The sequence below is a fragment of the Leptonotus elevatus genome, chromosome 8 (assembly GCF_054856555.1).
Source record: "Leptonotus elevatus isolate MCC_2025b chromosome 8, RoL_Lele_1.0, whole genome shotgun sequence".
Classification (NCBI taxonomy): domain Eukaryota; kingdom Metazoa; phylum Chordata; class Actinopteri; order Syngnathiformes; family Syngnathidae; genus Leptonotus; species Leptonotus elevatus.
The window spans coordinates 21,335,701-21,347,663 of NC_141246.1; the positions used below are offsets into that span (position 1 = coordinate 21,335,701).

General features: G+C 39.7%; 1 protein-coding gene across 4 annotated transcripts in view; it reads right to left on the reverse strand.

The window, feature by feature from the left end:
• Nucleotides 1-11,963, reverse strand: part of rptor (regulatory associated protein of MTOR, complex 1) — a 166,320-nt gene that overhangs the window by 59,732 nt on the left and 94,625 nt on the right. For all 4 annotated transcript variants that reach the window (XM_086083497.1, XM_086083496.1, XM_086083494.1 and 1 more), the window contains exons 14-17: nucleotides 9,315-9,425; nucleotides 7,239-7,313; nucleotides 7,009-7,074; nucleotides 2,097-2,288 (exon numbers count right to left, since the gene is read on the reverse strand). In XM_086083497.1, coding sequence (XP_085939623.1) covers nucleotides 2,097-2,288; nucleotides 7,009-7,074; nucleotides 7,239-7,313; nucleotides 9,315-9,425 — 444 coding nt within the window. The remainder of the gene's footprint in view (nucleotides 1-2,096; nucleotides 2,289-7,008; nucleotides 7,075-7,238; nucleotides 7,314-9,314; nucleotides 9,426-11,963) is intronic.

Consider the following 11,963-nt stretch of genomic DNA (forward strand, 5'->3'; position numbering starts at 1 on the left):
AAGTTACATACCCTATGGGTATGTAAACTTATGAGCGCACGGAATGCCATTTAGCTTTTGTACATTTACAGTTGTGCTTATTTGGGTGTGTACACACCCGAGCATATGTCAACTTTCAAGCACAAGTGTACATCATTACCTGCTTAAAAAAATTGACAAGTTTTCAGTTAATGATGCAGCCCACAGATGTTTCTTTTCTTTTTTTTAAGACACCCTAGACATCTGTTTAAAAAGAAAAAAGAAGAAAAGAATATGTACAAAATACATAATTGTATTCTGCTTAGGAAGAAATACTTTGTGACTCCAAATTTGGAGGTTTTACTATGTTTTATTTGTTTGTTTTCCTCTTTTAGTTTAGTCTTCATAAAACCTTTGAGTACAATATGCTTAATAGCAATTTGTTTAAGACAAGGGATGTGTTCTAACAATTATAAGACTGAGGTGTCTGGTCACAGCAGTTTTTAGTACCTGGGGGCAGAAAATATAGCTTGAAACAGTTGCATGTAAGTCGTTCGGTGCTCTGTGCTTGTGCGTTTTAACAAAGGCAGCGGTGCCTAGGTGAATTTCAGGACACACACACTCTCTTTCTTGCTACCCCAAATAATGACCTTCCAAAGTGCCTAAAACTTACTAGTCATTAAAATCAGCATTTTCTTCATTTTCAGACTCACCAAGTCTTGTATGAAAAGGTTAGAGATGTCGGAACAAGACAATATTTTATAAAAACCTAATGTCCACAGGTTCATTTTCATCTAGTTTTGAAAGCCATTAAAAAAAGATAATTGCAGCAATACAACTTAAATACTATTCATAAGCGTATTAAAGTGGAGTAAAATGCAGTCTCTATAGGGTTTAAGTCTGGAAATTTACTTTTGACAACCTTTTTTTTTTGCTCACTATCCTCATGCATGATAAAAGATCTTACCATTCGTTTAGCTGCATATTTATTTTAACTTACCTGTTCTTCTAGACGTTTCACAGATGAAAATGTATGTTTGTGATCAAGAGTAGACGCTTTAGCCTTTAAATCACTTTGTTAAAGGTTAATATTTGCCTAATCAGGAGACAAAATTTTCAGGCTCATTTTGTTCATTAAGTCTTATGTGCTGTAAAGATTGCCATATTGTCACTAACAGTTTTGGGTTTTAAAATCTCACACTATGTAATCCAGCTGCTGCCATTTTCCACGATCAACACACTAATACTTTTCATGGCCTCGTGGACTGTTGAAACTAACACCAATTCATGTAACACATTTTAATGATAACTACATGACAACTATCAATAATTCAAGTATTCACTATTAGTCAGTAAAATTAAATGATTTTCAAAATGTCTATAAAAGGACCCAAATAAAATGACCAGTATAATTTAAAGGGACAGTAACCTGAAAAATCAACTTTTTAGAGCTTTTAGCCATGTTAAAATTCTAATTCCTCACCAAAAACATCACTGAAGAGGTGTTTTCCTCCATTCGCCCCTCCCAACCCGAGAAAACGAGCAGTGCTCACTTTATGACATCATCAGGTGCGGAAGGTGCGGACCCACCCCTGCACTGTCTATGCGTACTAAACACACGCCCACTTTCTCTGAGACCTTCATTCTCGTAGTATAGTGATAAAAGTAGCCTTTATCAGTTAACGTTCTGTCCAAATGAATTCAAAGCAATCAATTATCCTTCACATTTGCAATGAAGTGCAATGACAATTGGCTGTCTTAATTTGTTCCAGAAAGTGTGGCACTTGTGTAAACTAAGTACAATTTCTGCAAATTTGATCCTAACTGAATGAATGGTGTAGTGGTTAGCGCACTCACCCCGTAAGCAGAAGGTCCCACTCAGTAGTCCCCCACCCCCCCCGCCTACACTACAATTTATTGCGGCAAATGAGCCGTTTTGTTTCAAATGTTTATTGAAGAATTGCACATCCATCCAACTTTCACATTTAAAGAGGACATAGTTGGTTTATTGTGATTGCCCAAAAAACTTTAATCAACCAAATGAAAATTGTAATATAAGACTTAATATTGTGAAACTTTTAACTTTCCAACTTCTAAAATGTTTAAAATGTGTGAGTGTAGCAGGATCAACCTCTCACCTCAGGGATTGGATCAGACAACAAGATGTAGAGCTTCTCGTGTGCACTATCACGAACTCCACACCAGCGGGCCGGGTCAAAGTTCTGCCAGATGCGACCCAGGCATATGGCTACCCACTGGCGAAGTAGTGGGTGGGGGTCCGAAAGCTGCTCCAGGCAGTTTGCTATTAGGTTGCCCTGCAGACAGGCCTCCTGATGAGAGGAGGGTGGAGGGAAGGATCAAGGCTGATTATAGTATAAGACTTTCGCTGGCTGGGTGAATCCTAAACAGCACATAGAATTCCGAGCTTGGAGTCGTTCAACTCATTAGTCGGAAAGTCACCACTAACCTACAACCTCAGTCTGTCTCGCAGGCAAAAGGTTGATGAGCTTTGCACCAAGAGCATTTATTCACTTGAACCAAGCAGAACCTCTTTTATTGTGAACAAAGGTTAATTGGTGCTTGGGAACTGTAAGGCCATCTGAAGTAAGACGAAAAGCTTTTCTCTCTCATCCCACCACAGTACTTTAAAAAAAACGTTACATCATGTCTCCTGTTATATGTCTGTTTTTTTCATAAACAATGCCAGTCACAGGGTGGATTAAGAGACTTAATGTAAACAGCAATAATAATTACTGCTCTGTTCTGCTTCCTGTAGGATTTTTGTATTCAAGTCATTATTCATTCTCATATTTGTCTTCTCTGATGATTGGCATTGGAAATCTATTTTTTTTTTGTAAATATTTCTCCTTTTACAATAATAAAAACTGTGTACCATCACATCCATGAAAGTCCCAAGTAGGTGTGCATTAGTGGTGCAACGGATCATCATTGATCCCTGTTCAGTTCGGATCAGGCCCCACGGTTCGGATCACGCCTGATCCGCGGATTGATTTGTGGAGGAAAAACAAACAAAAACAAAGTGCGCATTCACAGTTGATACCATTCTGACGTGTGTCAAGGAAACTGAGGCCCCATCCAGACGGAAGCAAAACCGGCTTCGTTCCTCAAACAAATCTCGTACACACAGAAGCATTTCCAGACTTGCGTGTGTCCAAAAGAAGACGCTGAGGACGTTTAACGGCTGTAATGTATATGCCAGGTCTGGAGTGGCGCTGTAGCGCAGCCACAGGGAGTTAACCGAAAGCGTAGAAGAATAATCAGCGAAAAAGACAAACAGTTTTTTCCCCTAACTTTATTGCAATCTACAGAACACCGCTTTGCATATATCGAAACAACATGAAAAAGACGAACACAGGAGAAGTGACAATGGCGGGTGATTCAAGTACAACACCGCATGTGTAACGTGGGAATAAAGAAGCAAAATATTTTGTAGCAAAAGCATAAGCAAGCTAAGGAGGCTGCGCAAAACGACTACGACACGGCTATCCACCATTGTTGTTGGCAGACTGCGACACGCGAGAATTGGCACATATGTCACCAATCTGCGAGACTGCGACAATGCGTCGTCATCGAGCTGCGACCATTACGTTATCACTGGAGGAGTATCCTACATATGATGTCCAGACGGACGCGTACGGGGCGCGTTTTGAAATCTTTCCACTCTGGAGCTTTCAAGCTCCGAAACCGCGCCATCGTGTGGACAAACAGACTGAACGATAAGAAACGTGAGGATACATTGAAACTGGCTTTCGTGTGGACGGGGTCTGAAACATACTCAACGTAACACGCTAAGCCTAACTTCAAAATAAAGTTGACCAAATACAGTAATACATTGACGGCAATGCAAATAGCCTTACTACACTTTTAGTTTGAAGTTGGCCCACGTCGTGGCGTGATGGCTAGCTTGACTTCCCTTTTAGATGTTTCTTTATCGTAGTTGATTGACATTGTAGTTGCAACCAACATCAACACAAAGCTAACCCGAATTCATGTTCAATCGCTAATTTAGGACATTAAGAAAACGCTAATTAATTATACTGTCATTGTATGATATGACAGAAGTCTCCGACATAAGTGGCTAGCGGCTACCTGTTAGCCTGACCAACGAATGTCTGGCTGCCGGCTGGTAAGTAAGTTTGACAGCTAGTACCTGACTTGTATTCCTTTTCAATATTCTAGACCAAGGCTACTTTGTAATTCACTCTCCATGCTTAAAGGAGGGGAACGTGCCTTAAATTGAACGTTGAGGTTTTATCATTGTTAAAAAAAAAAGATTAATAGAACTTTATCTTCATTTATTTTATAAAAAACTTTTGCCCATTAAAAAAGAAAAACATTTAACTCAAAATGTCAAACTTAGCTGTTTAGATTATAGGAACACAACTTTAAGACATTCATATTTTGTTATTTTACGCATGAACCATGTAAAAATAGGAATGTTTCTGCTTCATATTGCACTTAAAAGTTGTGTTCCTAAATCCTAAACGGCTATATTGAGACATTTTGATTATTATTTTTTTATTTAATGGGAAAAGACATTTTACAAAAGAAATGAAACACAAAATACTACACGGCTATATTCGACATTTTGAATTGATTTTTTTTATTTAATGGAAAAATCACTTTACAAAATAAATGAAGATAAAGCACTATTTATCTTTTTTTTTTGCTGATCCGACAAATAATCCGATCCGTGACTCAAATCCGTGATCCGATCCGTGACTTTTGTGATCCGTTGCACCAATAGGATCATCATCTTTCCATCAAGTTCAGTACAGCCTTCAGTGAAACTTGACAAAAGAGTGACAAGAGTTAAAGGTCCCATCGTATGAAAATGCACTTTTGTGGGGTTTTCTATCAATAAAATGCATCCCCGGCCTGTCTACAATCCAACCAGATATGAAAAAAGTCCACCGCCCATGACTTCTTTAGCTTTCTCCCTTTCTAAAATGTGTGCTTCAAAAGGGCAGATTAAACTTCCATGACTTAGTGACGTCAAAAAGACACGGAAGTGCACTTGACCCAGCCCCCTCGGGTTAGTGGCACCACCTCTGGTAAAGGTTTGTCACGCCCACTGAAATTTGAGAAGCTGTCTGCGCCTTTCTTTTTCTGTCCCTGCTCGCAAATGCTCCGTGGAGAGGGGAAACATTGATCAGGAAAAAGTGGTTGCTTCCTTCGTCCAAGTCTTTGAGAAGACAGTGGATTAATTTTATTTTTGACTACAACATAGTCTCTGTAGTAACATTATGCTACATTTTCTTATGGTAAAACGTTATGCCACTTTTCCACATATTAAAATAGTTATCAAATGTGTAAAAGACATGTCTGTATTGTTCTTTTCTTCTGCGCGCATGGCCAGTCGTTTCCATTCACAACATTAGCACATGGCTACCATGAAATCACTGCCCCTTCGAGAGAGAAGGGTGTGGCTTAGGGGTGGCCTGGTGCAGCTATTTACATAAAAGTGACACACCCCTAAAACAGGCTGTTTTGAACAGAGCGGTTTTTGTTGGGCTGATTTAGGGACAGCACAAATATTAGATCCAAAGTCAATTTTGACAAATGCATGTCACAGACATGTCTTTTACACATTTGAGAACTATTTTAGTATGTTGAAAAGTTTAATAATATGAGACCTTTAACATTTTGAGCAATTTTCTCACACTAAGTCCAACTTGGACACACCTTCTCATGCAATGCATTTTCTTTATTTTCATGACTATTTACATTGTAGATTGTCACTGAAGGCATCAAAATTATGAATGAACACGTGGAGTTATGTAATTTAAAAAAAAGTGAACTGAAAACATGTTTTATATTTGAGCTTCTTGAAAATAGTCGCTCTTTGTTCTGATGATTTTTTTTGCACTCTCTTGGCATTCCCTGGGCTACAAGAGTAGTTACCTGAAATGGTTTTCCAACAGTATTGAAGGAGTTCCCAGAGGTGAGAATGCCAAGAGTGTGCAAAGCATTAATCAGAGCAAGGGGTGACTATTTTGAAGAAACTAGAATCTAAAACATGTTTTCAGCTATTTCTTTGTTGTTGTTGTTAAGTACATAACGCCACGTGTTTATTCTTAGTTTTGATGCATTCAGTGATAATCTACAATGTAAATAGTCATGAGAATAAAGCAATTGACTCATTGAATGAGGTGCGTCTACATTTTTGGCCTGTATTGTATCTAATATAATGTATGTGTTGTTCTGTCATGGTGCATCTCAGCTGAATCCTATAACAGACTATTTAGATGGGAGTTATTAGTGACATGTTGGCAATGGCGACACTGCGGTTGTGAGCACAGTTGTTGAATGTAAGAAAGATGAATAATGGAGCTATGAAGCAGGCAGAGAGTCTTGCTGTTATGCTGGAGATCATCTATTATTTACAGGCCCGGGAGAGAGGTAAGGGCATTGAGTACACAGGAATAAGGACGAAAATTGGTGTTTCTTAGCATGTGCTCATATTCTCTGATTTGTCACTTTTATACGGTAAGTTCTCAAAGAGAAGTTTTGCAAGTTGATGAAAGAATGAGTCATAAGGGAGATGAATGAGTGAAATAACATTCCCAACTAGACAGAATAGCAACTGCAGAAAGCAGAAGAAAGACTGCAAAGGGGTTTAACGGTGGGGTATTTGTAACCTAGTATGTATTATGTAGATCTTTGATTGCTTTGTAGAAAGTAAGAACTACATCATCTTACCATTGTCTACTTTGTTGGTTCATTTCCAAGAACAAATACTGGCTAAATGGCTAATAACATGGCTTCTGTCAATGTACTCTCACAAGTTAGAGGATGGTGAGGCAATGTAAGAAATACATTTAATTGATAGTGGGATATTCATTCAGCAACCTGAGTCATTCCTACAAGAAATAAACAGTGCTTTATACAGCACATTCTCTGATGCTGGTAACACCACATTAGTTACATGGCAAGCTTCATTTACTTTCGATCATAAGGGCCCACTTTGAAAATGTGTCATCGAAGTGTCAGTATCAATGTCAAGCAAAGCCTATTATGCATTTATACCTGTCCTGTGCTGTAGCTGTTAACAATAACAGCCAATATGAAGACAGCCATGGTCCGATGCTCAGCCTAGAGAGTAAAAAATATATAAATATATATATATATTGATACTTGCAAAGGGTTTGGATGAAATGTGGTGATTTTCAGTGTTGGCAAGTTACCAATTTAAATACCCCTCTATTAATCACGCTGATTACCCTTATGAGCCCATGCATAATGACAAGAATACTCACCGGCATGTAGCTGTCAGCCAACACAGAGAGGAAGTACTTGTGACCGTTGTCTTTGACCAGGTCAGCTTGACATGACTTCAAACATGTGGAGAAGGGAAAGCAAGATGGAGGAGGTTAAGCTTTGGATGGATAAAACAACAGTGACTATCCCAGTCATAAGTGTTGTCCATCCTTGCTCTATGTCATCGCACACTCATGCCATTCAGAATACTCAGATCAGTCTTTCACTATCATTACGTCATTAAGACTCAGACAATAAACATGTTGAATTAGCGCCTCTCAGTTACATATACCTGAACATCATTCAAGAGAATAATATGACAACATCAGTGATTATTTTCAATTTCCAAAGAAATTACAGGTCTTTAATTAGACAGCACACCCTTCTTCTTCTTCTTTTCCTTCCGACTTTTCGCTTCAGGGGTTGCCACAGCGAATCAGTTGCCTCCATCTAACCCTGTCCGCTGCATCCTCTACTCTCACACCAACTACCTTCATGTCCTCTTTAACTACATCCATAAACCTCCTCTTAGGTATTCCTTTAGACCTCCTGCCTGTCATTTGTAAACTCAGCATCCTTCTGTCAATATATTCATCACTATCTCTCCTCTGGACATGTCCAAACCATCTCAGTCTGGTCTCTCTGACTTTCTCTCCAAAACCTCTAACATGTGCTGTCCCTCTGATGTACTCATTCCTGATTCTATCCATCCTTGTCACTCCCAAAGACAACCTCAGCATCTTCATCTCTGCCACCTCCAGCTCTGCCTCATGTCTTTTCCTCAGTGGAACTGTCTCCAGACCAAACAACATCACTGGTCTCACCAGTTTTATAAACCTTTCCTTTCATTTCAGCTGAAACTCTTCTATTACACTTTTCTCCACCCGTTCCAGCCTGCCTGCACACGCTTCATCACTTCTTTTCCACACTCTCCATTGCTCTGGACTGTTGACCCTAAATACTTAAACTCCTCCACCATCTTGATCTCTTCTCCCTGTAACCTCACTCTTCCACTTGGGTCCCTCCCATTCACACACAGATACTCCGTCTTGCTACGGCTAACCTTCCTTCCTCTCCTTTCCAGGGCAAACCTCCACGCCTCTAGCTTCTCCTCCACCTGTTCTCTGCTCTCACTACAGATCACAATGTCTTCAGCAAACATCATAGTTCATGGAGATTCCTGTCTAACCTCGTCTGTCATCCTGTCCATTACCATATCGAACAAGAAGGGGCTCAGAGATTAACCCTGATGTAGTCCCACTTCATCAGTAAACTCCTCCGTCACACCGACAGCACACCTCACCACTGTCTTACAGTCCTCATACATGTCCTGCACCGCTTGAACATACTTCTCTCTGCTACTCCAGACTTTCTCATACAAAACCACAGTTCCTCTCTGGCCACCCTGTCGTAAGCTTTCTCCAGATCTACAAAGACACAATGCAACTCCTTCTGACCTTCTCTGTACTTCTCTATCAACATCCTCAAAGCAAATACTACATCTGTGGTGCTCTTTTTTTGACATGAAACCATACTGCTGCTCACAAATATTCACTTCTGCCCTCAGTCTAGCTTCAACTACTCTTTCCCATAGCTTCATTGTGTGGCTCATTAGCTTTATTCCACTGTAGTTGCCAAAACTCTGCACGTCTCCTCAATTCAATTAGACAGCACACACTAAAAATGGTTTATCTGAAATTAATTTGGTTAATTTAAAGATAATATAGAGTATAACCCTACTCCAACAGTCAGTTCCCAATAGGAGGATGATTTACAGGTCGAATTCTAGGTGGATATTAGTGTTGAACTAAATAGCGGTACCAATAAGGAAATGCAATTTTTAGCTGATAAAAATGATTCAGTGCCATCATTTTTAAGAACTTGTTATTCATACAAAATAAATAAATAAAATACAGCGACACCGCTCAACTTTGTATCAAAAGAAGCATTGAACTTGGTCACGAAACGCTGATGATCAACTTGTATAAGAACAATGCTAAAATAACAAATCTTTTGGTGGCCTAAAACGATTGAACATTCCTGGACTCATCAGACTCATAAGTATGAAAACTTACACTGTCCACGGCGAGAATTTTTGCCCAGATGAAAACCAGCAGTGGCCGCAGTTCTCTGGCTGAGCTCTGTAGCAGCTTCAACACATATGGGAATATTCCAACAGACAGGGCCTGGAAACACACCAACACTCACTCAAAGTTTTGCGTTCAATGAACAGCAATTCCTGTAGAAAGGGCTCTAAATTAACACCCGCCAAATGCAGGTTTAAATTCATTTTGGTGGATGGTCATAAATATTTACTAGCCAATTTGGCTGGTAATGCAATGCCGCTTTTCCACTGGACCGGTTCAACACCGAGGAGATTTTGGAGCTGGTTCTGCAGTGCCGGATGTCTGGGGCCGAGCGGGGCCGTGTCGTCACTGTCATCTGATTGGCCGACATTGACGCAGCAAGTAACTCCGTGGCACACGCCCGTTACCTTATTTTATGTGAGCGAGGCAAGAGGTGCCAAAGTCATAAAAATAGAGTATATACAATAAATATAATAACGTTTTTCAACAACGCTTGCGGATGGATTTTTAATGATTGTGGTAAAGAAAATATTCGCGAGTGCACACACCGCTGCCCCGATCGTGTGTTCCCATTCACTTGAATGAGAGCTCGAGCCGCAGCGGAACCCCGTCGCTCCCCTGGTCCATGGTGATGGCTCCCTCCTCGGGGATCCGCCTCGGGGTCGACTGGTTTGGTACCGTTGACTCGGAGCGGTTGCCAGTTTCATGAATGAGGCTGAGCTCTCCATTCAGAATGAATGAGCGCTGGATGTGGGAGTAAGTAAATTAACTTTGCTATATGTTTCAGAATCAGTTTATTTAAATAAACTTTCAGTTTACGTTGATTATGGAGGCGCCATATGGACAAAAGTGGTAATGTTATGCCTGATGGAAGACCACATTCCCGGGCCATGTAAAAGCCGGGCCAATGTTGATCCTTGACTGTCCTTTTATCCGGGGTGCTCCCCTTTTTCTTTTTTGTCTCCTCAGACAAAACTTTTTGCAGCTTCTGCCAGGAAAGCAGTAATCGTGCGTAGACATTCAAATTGACTTCCGCCTTTGTAACGAATGAGCAAAGGGGGAAGCAGTCAACACATTTGTAGTTTTTTTGTGTGGCAGTGTTCCTACCAGCCTCCTCAGACATTTTTACTGTCACTAAGCAATAGTGACAGTAAAAATTATACCGACCCCCTCAGGCCATGACAAAGGTACCATTCAACTACATTTTAGTCAATGTTTCATCAGAAGAGTTCTGAAAATAATTTATTAAGGTTGAAAAGTTCCTTAGTGCTACTTTAATACAACACATAACATGCTCCCATATACATACTGTTGTTATTTTAGGTTTAGGGGCTTCAAAATTTTCACTGGCAAAAAAATTGGCTGATGGAAATTGTGTATGGATAGTAACTTTAGAGAGTCACCAGCCACGTTGGCTGGTCATCAAAAAAGTTAATTTAGAGCCCTGCCTGTAGGCATCATGATGCAGGACTGTGGACGCAGAATTTGTTGTAATACTTATGCTGACATGAGAAATAAAGTGCTATATTTATTCTAAGTTGCATATGAGATTCAAATCTAAAATGTTGATCTTGTAAATGTCAGCATTCAGCAGTAAAAATAAAGAACTTGGTCTCACTGTTCCAGTAGTTTTTAAGGGGAGTGTAAATTACAGGTAATTACAGGTCATTTGGTAAATATTTACTGAAAATATTTACTGAAAATATTTACTGAAAATATTTACTGAAAATATTTACTGAAAATATTTACTGAAAATATTTACTGAAAATATTTACTGAAAATATTTACTGAAAATTAACAAATGAAAATCAGAAGACTGCATTATTTTAAAGATAAAATGAATTAAACTGGCCTGGAAAAAAATATTGTAGTGTAGAGATGTGGTGGATAACGAGACAAAGAGACATAACAAAGTGGCTATTTACTCTCCACAATAAAACTGACAGTATTTCATAGCAAGGAGTCAGCGAATCCCTTTAAACCGGGAAACATGCATAACAGAAACCCGTCCTTTAAAGGTAGGGGTCCCTGTTGAATGTCCCTTGTCAGTCATTACACAGGTCCCCCTAGAATTCAGCAAAACGAAAGTGCATAACCAAACAGTCAATTAGAAACAGTGTCCAGATAAACAGTCGTTGGAGACTGCATTGGGCGGACACAGGGCCAGCTGCAGCGGCACATCAATTAATTTGAGCAGGCTTAAGGCCAGCTACCGTGATCTATTCTGGTTTATGTCCCATGTCCACCCAAACGCCTGCCTCCCCCAACATGGAAATTTACCTGCAAGATTTAGAAAAATAATTCTAGGCCCTTATCAACCACAGCGGTCTTGAACATAGTATTTTTACACTAAAACCAAGTAATATGGATTTTTTTTTTTCAAGCTGTAATTCATAACTATCTTCAAATTCATATGTGCTAATTTATGTTTGGCCAATTTAGACTGAGTGTCAGGCAGGGAGGTAATGGGTCCCATTTTGTTTGTATTTGGTATGACCCAGCCAGAGACTGAACCAACAACCTTCCAGTCTGAGGGCAGACACTCTACCACTAGAGCACTGAGCTAGTACAATATTTACTGGAAAGAGGACATATTAGCTTAGTAAATATAACGAAACCACGGACTGATTTTTACAA